Source organism: Saimiri boliviensis, chromosome 8, assembly GCF_048565385.1.
Source record: "Saimiri boliviensis isolate mSaiBol1 chromosome 8, mSaiBol1.pri, whole genome shotgun sequence".
NCBI lineage: Eukaryota > Metazoa > Chordata > Mammalia > Primates > Cebidae > Saimiri > Saimiri boliviensis.
This window is the reverse complement of record NC_133456.1, coordinates 5953911-5976296: the sequence shown is the minus strand read 5'-3', so window position 1 is coordinate 5976296 and position 22386 is coordinate 5953911. Positions and strand designations below refer to the sequence as shown.

The 22386-nt window shown below is 39.9% G+C and overlaps 1 protein-coding gene across 11 annotated transcripts in view; it reads right to left on the bottom strand.

The window, feature by feature from the left end:
- The window catches only part of ERC2 (ELKS/RAB6-interacting/CAST family member 2), a 970127-nt gene that overhangs the window by 368850 nt on the left and 578891 nt on the right, over positions 1-22386 (bottom strand). For all 11 annotated transcript variants that reach the window (XM_074403633.1, XM_074403639.1, XM_074403634.1 and 8 more), the window contains one exon: positions 5044-5204. In XM_074403633.1, coding sequence (XP_074259734.1) covers positions 5044-5204 — 161 coding nt within the window. The remainder of the gene's footprint in view (positions 1-5043; positions 5205-22386) is intronic.

The window sequence follows — 22386 nt, the reverse complement described above, 5'->3', positions numbered from 1 at the left end:
GAAACTACTTATCTATCTATTTATCTGTTCATTTATTTGCTCATTTATTTGTTCTTTCATTTCCTTCACTCATTTTACTAAAATGCAAGCTCAACAAGGTCCAGTTTGTTCATCTAAAACAGTACCTAGAATACAGTAGATCATCAGTGAATATTTATACATTTTAATTAATTCATCCTTTCATTTGTCAAACACTTTTTTGAGTGCCTACCACGTGATAGATTCTCAATATCCAACATGGGAAAATTCCACTGTAAATAAAATAAAATTACATCATGAGAAATCTTTATATTGGAAGAATCAGGCAATATTTACTCACTCTAAATCCAGTCTGCATTTAAAACAAGAGAAGCCAAAGAAGAATGGCAGGAGAAAACGTAGGTCAGTGTGGCACATGTCCCACAATGATATAACACAAAACAAAACTCTGGGTAAAAACGAAACAGCCTAAGAGTGGATGTAACTATAAAAAGGGAGTACCAGAGATCATTGTGACAAACAGTTCTGCATCTTGACGGTGGTGATAGTTACACAAATCTACATGTGTGATAAAAGTGCATATAATTAAATATGCACATACACACAAATGAATACATGTAAAACTGGAGAAACTGGAATAATCATAGATATGTGAAACAGGAGATATTTGAAGAAGGCTGACAGACTGCACCAATATCAACTTCCTCACATGATACTGTACTTTAGTTATGCAAGATGTTACCAATTAGGAAAATGGTTGAAGGGTATGAGAACCCTCTTTGTGCTATTTCTTGTGACAGCTTGACAGTCCACAGGTATTTACAAATATGTTAATAAAATAAAATTAAATAGCAGAATGCTTATCAAAACACTGGAACTAAGACAGATGCCCAATAATGACGTAAACCTATATGACAGTAGACTGAGTAATTAAAAATAATACAATCCTATGTTTGCAACAATAGAAGGCTAGTCACATTCACAAAGAAGAGGGATTTGCAAAATATGCAAGTACAGTCCAATATTCTTTACAATTTAAGGAGTGTTTGCAAAGGCATATACCAAAATGCTATTAGTGTCTCTGCATGTTAGGATCATGAGTAATTTTATTTTTTCATATAGTTTCTCTATACTGCCTCTTTTTTCCCTTAAAATAAACAATATCACCTAAAAAATATCTAAACAAATGTCTATCTTTGGAGGGTGTTCAGGTAAATTCTATATAGTTTGGAACAAAAACCAAGACAAATGGAAAGACATTTCAGTTCAACATAAGGACAAATGAGCTACCTGTAAGGGCCATGGAGCATGAACCACTACCTTATGAGCCCATGGCATCCAGTGGGAATGGTGTTCACCAGGGTCTGGTGAATTCCTTAAGAGTAATCCTGTGAAATGGAAGACCGGCTTGTGCAGGCTGGGAGGTTGGACCCAGCTGCTTTCCAATTCTAAAACTCTGTGCCACTGGGTTTGCAATGAATTCCACAGACACCAACTCTCATTTCAAAAGTGCCTTTTAGGTTTCAAAGCACTTTCACATATGCTGGTTTATATTAATTTTAGTTTGTTACTTAAAAAAAAAAAAAAAAAAAAAAACTTATCCCTACGAGTTCCATAGAGTAAGCAAGCAGGTACTATCACCTCCATTTTACTGAAGAGAAAACTGAGGCAACCAGAGAGTGATCTTTAATGTTATGGAGTGAGACAGAAATGAGTTATGAGATCACAATTCCTTTCTCTTGAGTCATGGTCCCACCCCTCTTCCCTCTAAACAGCACACGGCCTCTCCCTTCCCACCAGGGATTGGAAACTGGGTAGACCTGACCTAAAGATGCCTGTGTAAAGATGATGGGTGCCCGTTGAATAAAAAACCAACAATGCTTGGCACAGATGATAATAATTCACCAACAATAATACCCATCTGGCTGTTCCCACGAACTTAAATGAATTCAATGTCAAGTAACCAGTGTGTCAACTCAGCTTAAACACTGTGATTGATCAAATCAGGGGTGAACCTGAACAGCCCAAGAGGCTGGTGCCTCTCCTTGCAGATTGCAGTCAATATACTTGCCCTGTACCTAAGCCCTCCCAGAGTCCCAGAGCAGAAGCCCACAGATTGGGCTTCCAGGGCAGTTAAATAGTGAATAGGGTCCATATCAGGCTTAATGAACCAAGGCTTTGTTACTTTCACCAAAAGAATTAACACAGGAATTTTGTATTTATTTTGCAGTGGCAGCAGATTAAGCACTTCAGCAATAATGTGGCAATTCACCAAAAGAGGTCTTAGTTAGGTGCTATCTGAAACCATGAAGTTAAGTGGGAAAACATACACATGGAAAAAGTTTATATGTTTTAGAAAAATAAATCCAAATTTTAGATAAATGATACTCTTCACAAAGTATACTAAACAAAGGACATATTTTCATTGGCTGATAGCGCCATTTGCATACATATATCATTTTCTGTGTGCCAAGCCCTCTTCTGAGAAGCCCTCCTCACAAACACCCCCATGCAAGTCATTACAGGAGGAAACTGGAAGGTTAGTGAGGTTACAGGCATTCTCTCAAGTCACACAGCCACCAGGTGGAACCAACAGGATTCCAACCCGGGGCTGATGACTCACAAACCAGCATACTTCACCATTACTTGTTCTCTCAAAACGTTGGAAATCTATGCTCCTTTCATAAACAGGAAGTAATTAAAATTTCTTTATAATGGCATAATAAATCACTTCAGGAGATGGAGAGTTAACTACTTGAGAACAGCTGGAAAACAAGGAGAAAAACTAGGCTGGACTTGACATATAACACACAGGGAGGCAGAGGAGGGATGGGTGAACAGGAAAGAATACAAGCCGACGGAATCAATGGGTCCCTATTGTTAATGCAGTAATGCTAGTATTGGCTATTGTTAATACTTTTTTATTCTATACTACATTTATTGTGAAAGATGCAAAAAAAAATCATATGCTAAATTTTCCAAGGGTAAAACTAAGTCATAAGTTGAATTTCAGTATTTTTAATCTCCATTCAAAAATCAAATCCAAAATGAAGGTGGAAGTATATGTAATTCCAAATCTTTCTGTATTCTTGTATAAATCATAACATTACATCTTTTTTTCTAGGATATGAAGTTTTGTTGGTCAATATCGGTAAGATGGAAACTTTCTCAAATAAAGCATTTTGTGAACTTTGTATATAGACATTATAAAAAGACATAACTTTAGATTCTAACATGAATACATTCATAAATGGACTTTCCATTTTGAATATTGCTGTTTCTTCAATGATTTAATATTACACTATACTTTTGATCTTTCTTAGCTGAGTGTTTACACACATATTGACAGTTATAATTTTTCTGAGTGTTGATTAAATTCATACACATCTTCCACAACTAATTATATAAGTTAATCCTTTAAGCAATAGTAATCACTGGCAAACATCAAGATTTTATGTATGCTGTGCTTATAAACATGTATTCTTTTAATAGGGTTAATAAATTACTGATGGTGGTAACATCACAGATACTTAAAATGCTTTTATTCTTAACTACATAAAATGCAGTCTCCAGCATTCAACCTAGTCACTCACTCAGCAAACCACTGAGCACCTATCACATGCAAGACACTGTCTTGCATGTGATAGGTGAGTAACAATCACTGAGCACCTCCCACGTGCCCAGCACTGCTCTCATCAGCATGATGACTATAGTACTCAAACAGACAAAAGTTCTAGTCTTGATGAATTCACATAAATTCCTCGATAAAATTAAGTAGCAGAAATGGAGCTTGAGGTAAAAAACTTTGGTTTTGCTGTGGCCAGATGGCCTTAAGCAAATTTTTTGCATCTCTCTGAGTATCGGCTCCCTTACCTCTGAACTGAGCATAATAATACCTGTTTTTATTATATTACCTTTTATTAGAAAAATATGCTAGTTTATATGTGAAAAAAAACCCTAGTTATTCTTTGGTCTTGGAGAAACTGAGGTAGTTGATGAGGAATAAATGTTTTGTCCTCATTATTAAATCCTTCAAAATATTTTATTCCATATTTTCCATGATCTAAGCCTTCTGAATTTAATGCTAACCATGTGTAAGGCTTGCTGGGTCATGATAAGGTCACTTCCATACCTAGCCACCAATTTCAAAGTCTGTGTTACAGGCTTAAGATGCCATAATTATGTATGTTTCCCCTTATTGTGGAGGAAAGTTATATTTAAATTATAACTTAGTGATTATTTCATTTAAAAACATAGAGATGCTGCTTGACTAGTTCTTTACAGACAGAACTACTACAATTGGTTATTATTAAAATCTCTCAGTAATTTTCTTTCCTATGTTCTTCCTAAGATACTATTTCATTGTGAGAATGAAGTAAGAGTGAAACGTAGGTGGGTGTGTCACAGGACCACAGGAACAACCATTTCCCAGCACTCAGCTGCACGTCACGGATTAAATCAAAGGAAGCAATTGGTTGCCATCCAGTCTCCCCCCACTTTAGCTTCCCAAGCCCCCACTCGGGTGTGGTGTGGTGGGGGTGTGGGATTTCTAACCTATTTTTATAAGCCCAGCAAATCAGAATTTCACTTTCTAAACAAAGAGGTGCCAACCTTGAGATTCTATGAGAGCCTACACAAACCAGGCATTGTACACAAGTGAAAAGAATATAATAAGCAAAGTTATAGTCACAATTAGGAAATACCTCCTCAGAAAAATTTCCACTTTACTCTGAGCAGTGCTCAAATTACCATTGTGCTTAATGAGGCCTCAGCCTCTTGGCTGAATCAGACCTTTGCAACAGATCTAGGAATCCCAGCACTGTCCACAAAACACAGACACACAAAATCTAGTGCTGGATCTATATTTTTTTCAGTAACAGTTGAGAGAAATATGCAAAAAGTTACAAATAAAAAATAAAATACATAGTTTCAGAAATGACCAGCAAGTGTTAGCTAAATTCTTCTTTCTCTGAGTTTCTTCTTCATCTTCTCTAGCCCTTCCCCTTTCCCACTCTCAAGAGAGGCTAGAAGAGAGAGGCTACAAAAGCAACAATGGGTACTCACTTCATCTCCAGGATCTCCTCCAGCTGTTTCCTCCTCTCAATGCGGAGGTTGGCCAAGTGCGCTTCTTTTTCAGCCAGGGACTGCTGTGTGGAGGCGAGGCGCGCTTTGGTGGCATCCAGCTCCTGTCTGGTCTTCTCCAGTGCATTCATCAGTTCCTCTATCTGAAACGCACATGGAGCTCTGTGTGTTATTTTTCCATTCAAGTGCAAGATATCCTTGCTAGCCTGTGTTCCAACAATAAACACAAAGGAATCACAGGGATCCCTGGACTGGGCTACTGTGTCTTGGAGTCCTTTCTTTCTTTGTCATTGAAACTATGAGGATACAAAGGCTTAAGAATGATGTAATTGACTTTGGGGATTTGCCGGGGAAAGGGTGGGAAGAAGGTGAGGGATATAAGACTGCACATTGGGTTCAGTATGCATTGCTCGGGTGATGGGTGCACCAAAATCTCACAAATCACCACTAAAGAATTTATGTAACCAAAGATCACCTGTTCCCCTAAAACCTAAGGAAATAAAAAAAAAAAAACCTAAAAAAAATTGTTTCAAACACAAGACATGTCCAAATTTCTCCAAGGCTCTTGGTCAATTGGATTGCCCAATAACTTTTATAAAAACGATTTAATATGTTTATTAGAAGTAGGGGTTGAGTGGCTTGACCCAATTTCAACCTGTGTTTGGCAAAAGTCTCAGATACTTCCTCACTGTTGAAGGAAAGCAACACTCAAAATGCATTTTGCCAAACACAATATACTTTTGTGTGTAGGCCCCAGAGTACTTTGACAGAAGGTTAATCTGCGTGTTTCAGATTCAGTCATGTTTTAACGAATCAAAGCTGTGTTTGGTAAAAGCTATTCTATGTCCAGGGAGCCTCAGGAGTCCCTCTCACCTCACCTCCCAGCCTTACATTAAGGAAGCAAGGTTTGGCCAAAGGTAAACAGAATTCCAGCCACAAAAGGTTCAAGTTTGGTTTACCCCTGAAGTTTGAGAGGGTTCTAAACTTGAAATAAATGACATGTAACTTTTATAGGGTGCTAATACACCATAGAAATAAGCCAGACTATCAAATATCCAAGGTTTTCAGCCAGGTCCCAAAAAATGAGACCAGGGAGCCCTGAGGCAAAGCCTTATCCTCCCCAAACCACTGGGGACTCTTAAAAACCAACACACAACAAAGAGGGCTGGTGTTTATGGTTCCGTTCCAAAGACTTCCGTGGAGCAAGCTGGTGAAATGCCATCCCTTGCACATATACAGGCTGTATCCACCCTGCTGATCCAAAATCATGATTCCAGGAAGTTTCTAGATTCCAGAGCTGATGTTTGGCTTTCTAACATACCCCTTCCAGCTGATCTTGGCAGAATAGGCTCATCCATCACTAAAGTCAACAGAACACCCTTCAAAATGTGTCAATGACATGTTAAGTTCCAATTCATAAAGACTTTCTACACAATTTCTGCAGTTTTACATGGAATTTATTCAGAATAAGCATTTTAGTTCACATCCAAGGTAAATTATATGCTTTTAAGATTCAGAAAACCCTTCATTTTGCCCTGATAAAAAGAGGAAACTTAATGATCATGTAATTTAAATCAAAGCCAAAGCCAAAAAGAGTTCAAAAAGCAAGGAATATAAAGAATAGCCTACAAAAGTGACAAAACCACCCCTATTTAACTGTAGAATAAGTTGCATTATTCAACTTTACAAATACATAAAATTTAAAAGTATTAATAAACTTTAGTTTCTCATGTAAGTTCACAGAACATCACAAATATGACTAGAAGCCCAAAGCAATATTTGAAGTTAAAGCAGTTTTTAGTTTTCCTCCCTTTTTCTATGTTTTGATACACTCAATATCAGTGTCCAAAAAAATAATAATAATAATCAAAATAATGATCGTTCCATATGTCAATTCAGATAGTCTGCCCGATCCTCCATATGAGGTGGCCTGTGTCCTCGTGATTCATTTTCTGTCACTAATCATTCTTTATTGATTATAATATTGATTCCAGAGGAGTGAGAGGTCTCTTGGAGTCTCATTTGTTCAGTTCTCTCATTTGTTGAAGCTGATTTAGCTGCAATCTATAAACACCGTGTTACTCAGTGGGGTTTCCAAGTCTTAGTTCACCTGCCACCGGACCGCTTAGGGCAAGCACTAGCTAGTTCTACATTAACCCAACTTTAAATGACACTTTGGCGTAATGATTTCAGGCTGCTCCAGTCGTTTCAGCAACAAGCACATGGAGAAACCTGGGCATCCGGGAGACAGAATCCAGAGTTGTAACTGAACTGATGGAGATGCACTGGCCTCCAACATCAGTAACTCCTGGTATTAGATGAGACAGAACTGCTCCTCTCAACACTTTGAAAACAGAGTTTTACAGTAAGTTCCCACGTCCAGCTCCTCACTCTTCCCAATTTGTGTGGCCCTGGACAGTGAGTATTGCACACCAGGACCGTGTGGGGCACTGGCCTCAGAATACATCCTTCTAATCTTAGCATGATGGCTGTTTCTCTCCGTCTTTTTGCAAACAATCACTGTACCCTTGGAATCTCAGTTTCCTAGATGATGCCCATGAGTTCTTCCTGTGTTTCACATTCTAAAGTCCTGAAAATTGTTTCCTTTGCTGCCAAAATAAGAGTCTTAGAAAGCAAAAAAATATCTCCCCTGCTGTGGTGATCATTAGGGTGGTTTCACAATATCCTAGTTCTCTTCCTTATAGGCACATGGTAGGACCACACTTCCCCTCTTCCTTTGAATTGGGTGTGGCTTTGGCCAATTAAAAGCACTGTCATTTCCAGGTAGAAACATTTAAGTGATAGCGCTCAACTCCAACGTTACCCTTTCCCTGCCATAGTGACTGTGGAAGCAATTTCAGATGACATCATTTTCAGCTGGAGTCTGAGTAACCACAATGAAGCCCAGGGCCGACCCACATCACACAGGCAAAATATAAACCTTTGTTGTGCTACGCCACTGAGATTGGGGGTGGTTACTCCCAGTATAACCTCTCCTGTTTTCAATGGTGAACTGTCTGATTCTTTTTTTTTTTTTGAGGCGGAGTTTCACTCTTGTTACCCGGGCTGGAGTGCAATGGCGCGATCTCGGCTCACCGCAACCTCCGCCTCCTGGGTTCAGGTAATTCTCCTGCCTCAGCCTCCTGAGTAGCTGGGATTACAGGCACGCGCCACCATGCCCAGCTAATTTTTTGTATTTTTAGTAGAGATGGGGTTTCACCTTGTTGACCAGGATGGTCTCGATCTCTTGACCTCGTGATCCACCCACCTCGGCCTCCCAAAGTGCTGGGATTACAGGCGTGAGCCACCGCGCCCGGCCCTGTCTGATTCTTAACAAGTGCTCTATGCCTGCCTCCATCTCCCCACCACAGTCGTCTCTCATCAAGAGGAAAGTGCTTGTTATTCTTTCTGTAAGAAGGTATTTCTACTCTTGCAGACCACAAGTAACTCCCTTCTTGCCAAATGTCTTTTCTTAATGTGTGGCTTGCACAGCTAAACATGTACCCAAATCTCTGTCCCTTCTTTGAAATAACATTTTAACTGATTGACTGTATATAAGTAGTTTGTATCTTAATCACCAGATTAGAACCATGGCATTGCTTATGATGTGAGTGAGATGAGTTCCTTCAACTTTCTCAGTTTCCATCTCCTCATCCATATATAGGGAACCCTACTGCTTGCCTATCAGATGATTATTGTGGGCACATTAAGTGAGATGATATAGCCCATAAGGCATTTCTTCTTCTGATATCAAGAAATTTTTTTTTTTTCTGATAATAAGAAGAAAATGTGGCCAGGCACAGTGGCTCACACCTATAATCCCAACAATTTTGTAGGTCAGGGCCAGTGGATAACTTGATCACAAATGGTGAGCCCAGGAGTTCAAGACCAGGCTGGGCAACATGGTAAAACTCTATCCCTAGAAAAAATTAAAAAAAAAAAATTTTGAGCCAGGCATGGTGACACACACCTATAGTCCTAGCTACCTTGCGGGGGCTGAGGCAAGGGGATCACCTGACACTGGGAGGTTGAGGCTCCAGTGAGCAGTGATTATGCCACTGCATTCCAGCCTACGTGACAGAATGATATCCTGTCTCAAAGAAAAAATAAGAATAAAGTATATTTATTGTAAAAAAACTATGAACGATATGGGTATGAAAATGTTTTAGCTTTTTTCTTAAGATTAAATAATAACATCATTTTTAGTTAAATCCTCCCAAATCCCACCACCTAAAGATAAACATTATAAACATTTTGATTTCTCTCTATATTTGTGTGTATATAATTGAGATGCTACACATAAATATATACATATAAATACAAAATTTTGTATACAATTGATGTATGATGAACATCTTTCTTTTGTAAATAAATTGTCTTTTGGAAATACAGTTTTAATGTATGTGAGCAGTGCTCTGTCCACTCCTCATCTTCCTGAAACTGACGATTTCCTTAGTGCTATGGTCTGAATGTTTATGTAGCCCCACAATTCATATGCTGAAATCCTAAGCCCCAAAATGATGGCATTAAAGACTGAGAACTTTGGGAAGTGATTAGGTCATGGGGACAGACTAATCCTTCCTATATGGGATTAGTGCCCTTATGAAAGAAGCCTAAGGGAATTTGTATGTCCCCTTTCACCATATAAGGACACAGCAAGGAGTCAGCAGTTTGCAACCCAGAAGAGGAACCTCACCAAAATCCAACCATGCTGGCACCTTGGTCTAAGAAGTCCCAGTCTCCAGAATGTGAGAAATACATTTCTGTTGTTTATAAGCCACCTACTCTACGGTATTTTGTTAGAGCAGCCTACATGGACTAAGACACTTCGGAATATATTCCTGTTTATTTTGCAAATTACTCATCTTCCTGCAGACCATAACTGGGTCTTTCTCCTTATGACTCCATTCTAGAGGCACTTCCACCCTCCACATAGATATACAGGAGATGCACTGAGGTCTCCATAGTTCTTACCTCTATGTAGATACCTCTCCAACCTTTATATCCTTTTTCCTGACTTGACCTCTCTCACATGTACCTAACCACCTGTTGATCATTTCCATCTGGATGTCCTAATATCACTTTCAATTGAGAGTGACCAAAAGTCAACTCTGGATCCAGGAACACCCACCCAAACCAAACCCCTATCACCTGTCCTCACGCTCCCAACTTGCCACTCCCTAACACATCCACCGTTTTGGTCCAAGGCCCTGACTTTTCTCAGTTATTCATGTTTAAGACCTCAGAGCCACGTTTATCTTCTCCTTCGTCTTTTATTTTCCATTTATCACCAAGTCCTAGAGCTCTATTTTGGAAATATTTCTTGGATCCATCATTCCCTTCTATCATTACTTTCGATACCCCAAGCTCAGGTCCCTTCCCCTCCCACATGCATAATAAGGTTGAACATAATTACATATGCATACATACATGTATGTGTGTGCTTTCACATGTGTGTGCATATGCAGACATGTATCCCTAGCCTCTGACTCTACCCCTACCCCTAAGTGAGAACATGGCTTTGCCTGATCATCTATAACAATAGTACTTCTAGTATTATATGAAGCAATCATTGTAGAGCTCTTAGCACTGAGCCTGGCAAATATGAAAACACTTAGTCTATTCTCAACACAAGAGGCAAAGCAGCATGGTGGCTTAGAAACATAATTCAGGAGCTAGACTGCCACTTACTAGCTGTGTAACTCTAAGTGAATTATAACCTTTTTTCCCAGGTAGAAAAACTGATTTCATGTAAGAAAAATAATCTTTATATATAATAAATAATATTCACAAAATTACAGAAATTAACTGGAACATTTATCTTTATGAAAGAACCTAGACAAAATTTTCCAGGTTTCTCAACTTAAACTTGGAGCAAAATTTGCTTTAAACCTATAGTATTACCATTGCTATGTTAGAATTAGGTTATAGTCATTTTTACTCAAATTATATTAAAATGCCCAGAATAAGGATTATTTGGGGAAAATATAATAATAGACTCTTAGAAAAATTTTAGATTCAGAGGCTACGTATGTATGTTTGTTACACAGGTATATTGCATGTGAGAATTGGGTTTCTACGTGTGCCCATGACCCAAATATTGAACATTATAACCCATAGGTACTTCAAACTTCATCCCTTTTCTTTCCTCCCCCCCGTTATAAAAAAGAAGGAAATCATGTCCTTCGAAGCAACATGGATGGAGCTGGAGGCCATTATCCTACATGAACTAACTCAGAGGAGAAAATCAAGTATCACATGTTCTTACATGTAAGTGGCAGCTAAACAATTAATGACAAAATTTTGAGCCTCAAGTACCTCTTGTGAAATGGAGCTAATAACATACCAAGGTTTTTATAAGGATTAAATGGGTTCACATGAGCAATGCTCTCAAAACAATGCCTAGTACTCAGTAGTGCCACAGAAGTATCAGCTCTTTTTAATACAGTGCCTAGTAAGTATCCAACCCATCTATGTCTACGTGTTCTTCCATTTACCAACACTCAACCACACACACACATGCACATATATCCCAGGACTGTCCTACGATCACTCCTCTGCTTACCAAAACTGCCCATTCTTTAAGGCGCTGTCTATACCTGGCCTCCTTCACAGCTTGCAGTGATCAAAAGCTGGAGCTCTAGAAGCAGCAAGATCTGGGTCAAGTTTTGGTTCCACCTATAAGATCTTTGACCTTAGGCCAATCTTAACCCAATATTTCCTAAACTTTGCTACACATTAGAATCCCTTGGGAAGCTTTTAAAAATGTTGATGCCCTAGTCACACTGCTCCTAATTAAAAAAAAAATATTTGAGGGTGGGAGCCAGGCATATGTATTTTATTAAAGATCTGCGTGATTCCAAAGTGCAGCCAAGGCTGAGAACCCTAGACGTTACTGATCTCTCTAAGCCTGCAGATCCTCCCCAATAAAGTAGAGAGGAGGCAGAAGCAGCCACACGGAACTGACATAAGCATAAGGTGAAATAATGCATGGGAAGTACCCTGCCTAATCCCCTGGAAGGGGCCAGCACATACCCATTCCCAGCCATGCTACTTTCGCCCAACCTGAGTGCCTTCAGTTTTCACTGCCTGCACCCAGTCTGCACAATGTGTATGCTTAGTTGCTATAATACAACTAGACTGTAATCCCTGGAGGGCAGAGACCATGTCTCCATCTTCTTTGGAGGCCCCTTCAGCACCTGACATAGCACCAGTATCCACACTCAATAAATACCTGTGCAATGGGAGGAAGGGGAGCACAAAGACGTGATTCTGAAACACCCTCTTTTGACCCACTTAGTTCAATGATGGATGAAGTGTAAGTCCAAACTTGATATTTTCCTACCCCATAAATCAGTGGTCCCTTCACCATCCTTAACAAATGCCCTTCAAGTTCTTGCTCTCTGTTTACTTCAAGCACCTTCTCTTTGCTATGGCGTTGAGGCAGCTCAGTTACTTGGCTTCTGAAAGGATGGAGGCCCTATGCTCATTGCCACCCCAGCAGCTGCCTGGAAAACCCAGAAACCGATGAGTTTCACAGAGACACAATAAAGATGTCCCAGGTTCTGCCCAGGCATAGAAGCATATGGCTTTTAGTCCTGCTCTGCATTCCACATGCTGTGTCCTGGGACCTGGGAGTCACACACTCCTTCTTTCCTTCATTCCACCATGTCGCTGAATATTTCCCATACGCCAGGCACTCTGCTGGACACTGGCCTCAGGTTTGTCTTCAGAAGGGTTTCCACAGGGAAGTTGGAAATCAACAAATTACTTAATCACAACTGTGATTGGGCGGTACAAAAGAATAAAACAGCAGCCCATCCTGCACTAGGCATTGTGGCTGGCCTCCCTAAGGCAGGCAAGTTGAGTAGCCTGGGGAAGGGCAGGTGGTGGCCCTGGCTGGAGGAGATCCTGTGGTCCCATTCTTAAGAAAAATGCTGGTTGGAGAATCACAGTAATTAAGAGACAATAAAAGCTTTTGACAGTCCAGCAGGAAAGCAATCCATTTGTCTCTATTTAACACAGCATGTGCTTCTTTTAGAAGTACATCTATTAGTAATTCACCAGACAATAATATTTTCTGGGGGGAAAAAAGTTTTAGAAAAGGTGTTTAATTGCTAAAATGTCATTTTCAGTGAAAACAGGATTCAGAGCCACCTCTACAGTCTTCTAGAATACTCTAGATGTTTTACTTAAAATAATTTCCTAGAAGATCCCCAAATGTGGCAAGACTGGAATTCTGATTAGGTAACTAAGATTATATTTTAAAAATACATTGGCTTAGTGTTATATATCTAGAACGTAGTAATTAAATGTTTCGTCAAGCTAGATGTTGATTTGGCCTCATCTATTACAAAAAAAACCCCTGAATAATTGTGTTGGTACAATCATTTCTGATTGTACTAGTCATTCTATGTTGCAGATCATTACAACTCTCTTTTCAAATAGTTGTTACTGGGAAATATTCAATTGTATTTGAATAATTCATAACTGTTCACTTTCAAAATAATGAAGTCATCACCTGGCTTTCTAAAGAGTTCAGTGTTTACGCATGGCTCTGGAGAAATCGTCAGATCTTTTAAAGTGAACAACGGAGCCTTAAAACAATAAAATAAAAAACCCGTTTAAGACCTTAAATCATTAACATGTGTCGACTTAAACTTACACATACATTTGTGTTGTTTAACTAAATATTTGAAAACCAGCCTCTCTCTCAGTTATCTGCCAGGACCCCACTCTGGGTTCCATGTGTCTCTTCCTGACACGTGGCAGCTTCCCGGGCTTTTCAAGAGGGTTGTTTGGCAAGAACTGATCCTCAAATATTTTGATAAAGCTATTTTTTTCCCCCTTAAATTATATGTCAGCATGGAGTTGGTGTGTATTTTGTGTTAATGATTTGGAATTTTTAAAGCCATATTTTAAAAACAGATGGGCTCTTCTATGTTAGGCTCCACCATCCATCCTGATTTCCTGTCTTCATTCCATCCTGAGTGCGAGAGGATGGCAGTTTTCAGTTTGCACCAGAACACAGAGCCAATGAGATCCCCATATCCCAGGTTGCAGCAAATCCGGAATGTGAATTGGTCCTGTGGGAATAGCTGGACTTGGCCCAGCTTGACTCTGGGCATAGAAGGTCACCCTGAGATCAGAAGGTGAAGATAAACGCTTAAACCCCCTCCTCAGCAGCAGCAACTTCTCCCACAGTGATGCTGGAGGCTGAAGGATCTGTTAAAACAAGGACTACTAATCTTATTTTTCCAATTACCCTTATCTGACATTTCTATCTCTTTCTTCCTCTCTCCCACCTCCCCACTGCTGCCTTAGAGTGACACCTTTTGGAAAAGGTTGAAACTGAAAATCCCCAGACTGCTTTCAGCCTGGACCTGGCCATCCTTAAGACTGTGATTTGTTTTCTCTTCATTGAAGTTTAAGCATCAAGGAGCTTTGCTCGGTCACCTCTGATCCTTCTCCTACAAACAAGTACCCACATCAAGCACATTTGTTTGGGCTCAAACCCTTTGATTTTGACTAATTTCACATTTTCCCTTTGCTCTTCTCTTCCCAGGCTTATTAACAAAACTTCATACTAAAAGTTGGAGAGAGAAGAAATGTGCAAAAATGCATACACCTGACTTAACAGAGTCTGTTCAATGAGAAATTGTCAGAGTACAAATGAATGGCACTTTCTTCAAAATGCCCTTGAGCACTCTTCATTCCACATGGGATTGGACTCAGTGGAAACTTCTTGAGAAAAAGTCTGGGGGGTATGCTTCTGGGTATTTGGTGTAGGTACATCTCCAGCAACTGGGAAACTTTATTTTACATGTGTCACAGTTCTGCACTGCGGCAAAGAGACGGCCTTTTCCCTAACAGCCTGGGACATTCTCGGACAGCAGTATAGGGATAGTAAAAGACGTGGACTCTGAAGTCAGAAAGCTTGGGTCTCTGTCAGGCCCCAGCTACACGTTGACGGTGTGATTTTAGGAAAGGAGCTTGACTGCTATGCATGTCCGTTTCCTTTTCTGTAAAATGTGAATAATAACCGCACCCTCCAGAGACCTTGTGAGGAATACGAGCACTACAGCAGCAACATGCATGGCACATGGTAAGCATGTGACCACCTGAGATTGTCATCAACAGTGGCACTGGTTTAAACATGACTACTTAGTTTTCAGCCTATAAGAAAATACATAAGCAAGACAAAGTGTTAGATTTTTTTTTTCACATTTTTCATCTTCAATGGAAAGGTAAAATTTTCACCATAAAATCGACTTTATAACAAACCAAATTAATCATACACAAAATATGCATTGTTCATATTTTAATCTTACTTAGGCTAAATTCCAAACATAAAGATGAAGGAACTGAAGAAGAAAATAGAGAAGCATTGTCCAGAAAAACTTCCCGCAATGCTGGCAACACTGTAACTTTTTCTGCCCCCAATATTTATACCACTAACTACATGTGGCACTTCCAATGTGTTTGGTGCAAACCAGGAAGTGAATTCTTAATTTAATATTAATTAAAATTTAAATGTAAATAGTCACGTTTGTTGGCTACTGAATTAGAAAGAGCAGCATCAGAACATCCCATTCCATTTTTCACAGCTTTGTTGTCCAATGGTGATGTTCATAAATTATTTCAGTCTTTGTGGAATGTTTACCTTTTTTGGTCATAGGAAACAAACTTTTCAATTATTTTAAACTGAGTATAACTAATGGATTACTATTTAATCCAGAGATTCCACTTTCTGGATTTATTCTAAGGATATATACTAAGGGAGTTTCCCAGAGGAATTTACTCTAAGGACATAATAAACATATTCATCACAATGTTATTTATAAAAATCAGAATAAAATTGTGTATGTGTATGGATCTATATGTTTACATATATACACACACTATATATACATATATAAACATACATATATGTATACACATCTTTGAAAAAAATTAGTTACAAAAACTGTGTATGACAGAGAGTGTTTGTGTTTCAAAGTGTTACAAGGAAAGTGTGGGTATGTGTGCTTAAAAGTGTTACAAAGAAATCAAATAATAAATTATGGTCACCAAATTTTTGAAATGTTGGTCAGATATTACACACTAAGCAGGAAGATTTAACGTAAAGGAAAGCTGCTCATGAAATCTTAAGTGAGGAAAGCAGGTGGTAAATAGTAGATACAATACAATTGAAATTGTATGTTGGGCTTTCTGTATATTCATAGGAAAAAAGACTAGAGGAAACTATCAAAATATTCATGATGGGTTTGTTTCTAAGTTTAGGGATTTCACATACTCTATTATATATTTCTTTGTACTTATTGATACAAATATGATTACAAATGTTTACAGAAAGAGTAATTAAACCATTTTCAACTAAGAAAGATCCGCCTAGAAAATATTTCTGATCCCATGGAAAAAGCAGTTGCAGGTAAACCATAGCCTCTAAAGGAGAGGTATGAAGCAGGCCTCCAGAACAAGACGGGGCCCTCTGGTGGCAGTTACAATGGCAGCTACTTTTCGCCAAAATGACTTCAAGATGGGCTACTCTTCAAGGCAGGGGTATTTTGGTTCTGAGAGTCCCTTAGCTTATACTGGTTATAATCCAGGTTCACCAGGGACAGCCCATGTGTTAGTGACTCGAGAGCTGTCAACAGTAATTCCTGCCACCTCCACCCTGCCCCACAGTGAGTAAACTCATTTCACCAAGTTCCCATGGGTTTTGGAAGTCCACTGCATTCATTTCCTTGCCTGTTTTGTTTGGTGCTTGTTTAGCATCATCTGATTTTGTTATTATCATTTTGTTTCTGCCACACTCAAAATAAGCTGTGAGGCCCTAGAAAATCCAAACCATTTGTCCAGGCTACTTGGCTGGCCACCTCCATTAGCAGAGTCTGTTCATTCCCATTCAAAAAATCAAGGTGGTGTTCTCAAAGAGACCCACTCTCTTGTAACACAAGGATCAGTGCTGGGGCAATTCCAAGGAAGGAGAAGGAAATGGGGTTCCTTTACTTTCAGTTCTCCTACTGACTTGGCTCTGGAGGAGATACCTACCGATGATGACAAATTTCAGTCAGCTCAAATCAACCCTGACTTCAAGCCTGATACCTCAGGATCCTTGCATCACAAGGCTACCTTGAGCAATAGGGAGTGGCTTCCCTGTATGTCACCTTGCTCTTTTAAGCACATGGAGTCCAATGCATCCTTGTATCCTCCACCTGGCAGAGCCTCTTCTCAAACACATAGTAGATGGTCAACAGATAATTTTCGGAGGGAGGTTGTGAGGGAGAAAGGAAGAGAAGAAGCCATACTATAGAAAGGTAATCATTACTGGTGATTTAGATAATATAGTTCCCAATATCTGATTTGATTCTCACATATTCCCAAAGAAGCAAGCTCAGAAAGGGTAAAGGATTTTCAGGTGGTTTACTTTTTACCAGGATGTGAGACTGATTGTTGAATACAAATATAATGGAAGAACCGTTAGAGGAGACTCTACTGAGAGGGTCTGGGAGGAAACCCTGGACCACAAGTCCCTCAAGAGCAAGAAAATCCCTGGCTCATTTTCTATCACATAGTGCCCAGAAATGCATGGATGAACAGAAATCAGTGATGGGTCTTGGGTCCCTTTTGTATCACTGGAGGAGAATGGTCATTATGTGTTTTGATCCCAGCACTGTTCCAAAATGCCTTAGTTGACTTTTGTATGCTATTTCAATTTTCTATTATTGTACAATAAATTGTTGAAAACTTGGCTGCTCATAGTTCTACAGGTCAGAAGTCTAGGCAGGGTGTGACTGGGTTCTCCACTCAAAGTCCCATAAGGTTGACATCAAGATATTGTCAGGCTGCAGGGTCCTCTTCCAAGCTCATGGAGTTGAAAGATTATTCAATTCCTTGCAGCTGTGGGTCTGAGGTCACCCTGTCATATCCAGCTCATAGAGGCCACCTGCATTCTTTGCCACACAGTCTCCTCAAATCTTTAAAGCCAGCAAATGGAGACTCCCCCTCATATCAAATCCATCTCATGCTTTGACTCTCCTTCTTCAGTAAAAGCCCACTCCCATTTAAGGGCTCACCTTAAGGATTAACTAAGTCAGGTCCACCAAGGATAATGTCCCTTTTTTAAAGTCAACTGTGCCAAATAACACACTTAATCATGTGAGTGATATCCTGTCACATCCACAGTCACTATCCATATGGTCAATGAGGCCATTCCCATGCTCTGAAGAAAGAATCCTCCCACAAAACATGATAGCTATGAAGATTTCAGCAGATAATTTTCAAGTTGTAATGCCTTCTAGTCCCAAGGATGACTACATACCAGGTGAAGCAACATCCGAATCAATGACTTGACACCAACTGAATCAGGATATGAAATTGACTTTCTTAAGAGTCATGTGATAAAAATACTGTAATTGTGTTCCCTTTTTATAAAACAAACCATCACATACAAACACAGACACACACACTTTTCAGTGTCATATTCAGCAATAGGTACTGGTACATCTTATACTAACCCATAGATACCACCCGCAGGTACTGATTTCCTTATAATTATAATCCAGGTAAGTAAAAAAAATCAGAGTAAAGCTTCATTAACCTCCAACTAAATACATCCTCCAGACTGCTGGCTTGGTTAGCTCCTCAGTGGGAGGAAAGCAAAAACCAGACATAAAGTGCCAGAATGAAGTCTTCCGCTTCAATTTCTCCTTTATTTAAAACATTTTATAGGGGCTTTATGTTGACCCTATTGCTTCAGGAGAAGGAAATCCTCCCAAATGCATCCCTAAGGCACAACATCCCCCACAGTGACTTGGCTCCCTCCTCTCAGCGATTACTGTGACATGGAAAAAATTCTTAATTGGTTAACCTTGGGAAAAATCACTTCATACAAAGAAGACTCAGAACAAAGACGCCCACCCAAACAGTCAGTTCTCCCCACGTACAAAGCGACTGGTGAGAAGTATGAGAGGCACCACACGAGCAAGGCTGACCGACAGGACCTAGCTGCATTTTAAAGCTAAACAGAGGGTTTCTCTGCCTTCCTTCCATCTCTAAATGGAATAAGTATTCACACAATCACAACAGCAGATCTGCTAAACCTTGCCTCTCTTCCAGTCATCAGCATGCTGCTCGGCATCCTCCTTGCACTCCAGGGAAGGAGACTTTGCTTTTTGGCTGTCCAGCTGAACTAATGAGAGTGGGGTTTTGACACTGGGCTCCTAGGACCAGTTACTCTACCCCTCACCCGGCTCCACACCAGAGATTCTCCCCTAGCCCCTGCCAGGGGCCGTGTACTGGTCCCAACGGAGCCTGATGGAGAGTGGGTGGGTGGCAAAGGTCAAATTCAGCCCACTCCTATAAAAACAACCAAAGTACACATCCTGCTGTGCATAATTTTGATGCTTAAAATCAGCAACTTTTCATTTTTCTGAATCGTCCTGATTTATAGAAACATTCACTGTTCATCTGGGTAGAAACAAAACATACTCACAGTTTAGCGTGTGACAGTTTCACAACTGGGATGAAAAGTTATCGGCCAGACTGTACCATTTATAGTCACATATTAAACTCCAAGCTTCACCAAATACTTGTATCATGCTTTGGAAATAGACATCTATGTTTTCCTCAACGGACACATTTTTCTCAGTGTATGCCTTTAAACTATATTTTCAAAATAAATGATTTTTCCTTAGTAGCTCTTCTCTGATTAAAAAAAAATTCACCATTTTCATTACCAATATGAGGGTAGAGTCTAGTCTCCTATAAAGTGACTAAATATAATCCTGCATCAAATGTAACTCTGTATCAAATAGTCTCAAGACAAATAAAAGTGAAAATATTGGATTCTTTGCTTTTTGAACGCCAAGTACTGATTGCTTCACCTTGGACTTCTTTCTTGTACAGCTTCTGAAATATTTAAATTGCTTTGTTTAAAAATATTTCTTCTTATTTTTCCTCTGACTTCTTCAAGAATGTATAGCTATAATAAAACTATGATACCCAGAGTTCAAGAGGAGAAACAGCTTCAATGTTTATTACACATATATCGAAATGAATACCCCATTTTGATGGGTCACACTCAGAAACCTTAAAGCCGCCTCTTCTGGGCAATAGTTCCTTTGGACTAAGAACAATTAGGCTGTGTGATTTTTCTGCTGAATCCTTTCAGATAACTGTGTGCGCACAGCCGGGCCACTTTCTCACTGGCGTGGAGACCAGGGCTGTCAGGCCCACTCCTCTGGTTAATGTCAGTAGCACTATGTATAAAAGGTGACTCCAGTGTGTACAAATGTTGATCTTTAGAGAAGTCATGCCTAGACTCACACACACATCCACTCTTTCGTCCACTAGGTCAACAGCAGGAACAGAGGGCAGCCCAGGAAGGGACGTGCCAAGAGCAGAGGCTTACTTGTTAGGTTACATAGCCCTCGGGGACTTTCTTGCCTGAGATTAATCCATAATCCTGTTTCGTGTTTAAAAATTCAGGTTCTAAAAGCCTTGCCTATGAGACATTTTCGGAGGTGATGGAGAAATGTTCTCATGTACAGCAACAAATTAAGTGCCAGTGCAAGTGAGCACTGACAAGAAAGGAACTGTGTGGAATAGGTGGCACAACATTTTGCCCTCATCCAAAATCATTTCTTTAAAGTTCCAAAATGGATGCAGATCATATTTTAATGGCTGGAGTACCTATAAGTAAAAATAAAATAAAATAAACACACACACACAAGTTGAAACCATCTATGGCTTTTCTGATTGCTGTGCAAGTGAAGTGAAATCAAGATGTCCCCTGATCGAAAATACAGCAGAGGTTCTGAAGAAATATAATATTCGCTGATGTGACTTCTAAACTAAATTTCATCTGAATACCAAATAGTAAGAAAGCTCTCATCTCAGCTTTAAACAATCCTATTTTTATTATATGGAAACTGTTTCTTCCCTTGCCAACCTCATTCTACTCCTCTTTGCTACAAACTTAATGTCCAGAAAGCTTCCTTTTACAACTCTAGCAGACCCAACCAAAAAAAGTAGGAATTGCTAATGCTGTAGAAACCATCATGAACATGTTCTCATCTGGATGAGTCTAATAAAGCATAACTCACTCCACTCTTCAGTGAAGAAAGAGAGTGTCTGGGGGGAACATATTTCTGAACAACACGGTCATGTGAACTCAACACCCCAGACCACCAAGGTGTGGACAGAGCCAGTTGGCCTGTGGCATCTTCTCCTTCAATTCAGAGACAAAGAAAAGCATGACAGTTAAAAATCCACATTCCCATTTCAATGTATGACACAGTCCGTGTTCACAGTTGTCCCTGCTAAGGTTTAACTTATAATGTTTGGCAACAGAGCTGACCTTTTAAAAGGCAAAGGTGAGCATGGGAAGAGCATTTTCTCGCCAGATACAACTTCTCTATTCCAACAAAAGCAGCTCCAGTTTCCAAATATGAACAAAAAAGGAGACAAATCACCAAGCTTGTTGTCTATGTCTTGATGTGTTGCACATTCTTCTTATCATTCTTTTTGTTCGTTCGTTTGATATAGAGTCTCACACTGTCGCCCAGGCTTCAGTGCTGTGGTGTGATCTTGGCTCACTGCAACCTCTGCCTCCTGGGTTCAAGCAGTTCTCCTGCCTCAGTCTCCTGAGTAGCTAGGACTATGGGTGTGTGCTATCATGCCCAGCTAATCTTTGTATTTTTAGCAGAGACAGGGTTTCACCATGTTGATCTTGAACTCCTGACCTCAAGCAATCCGCCTGCCTCGGCCTCCCAAAGTGTGGGCATTACAGGCGTGAGCCACCACACCTGGCTGCACATTCTTCTTTTTACTTTCTTGTGGACCTCACAGTTTGGAGTGGTGGTGATGGCGGTGGTGGGGTGTGTGTGTGTGTGTGTGTGTGTGTGTGTGTGTGTGCAGCATCCCTCCTGCCCCTCCCTCCATAGGCCCTAGGACACACTCTTCCACTTAGCAATAACTCTGAGGGTAAGTCACCATTCGTATGGGAAAAGGAAGCCAAAACCCTGCAACAGAGCAGACTAAGGAATTTTCACACCTGTAAGCATTGACTTCCAAAATCAAAATATAATTTCGAAAGAAGCAGTATAGTTTCTACTGCCTTGCAAATAAAACTCCAACGCCTTCCTGCAGCTAACAAGGGCCCTGTATTGTCGAGCCCCCTACTCAACTACCCCACGTAACCCTGGCCCTTGTAGAATCTGTTCTTTCTTACCATGCCTGGTTTCCAACCCCCTCCTTCCAAACTCTTCAAATAGCAGGCATCTTCTCAACTGTCAGGTCTTGGCATAAATGTCATCACCT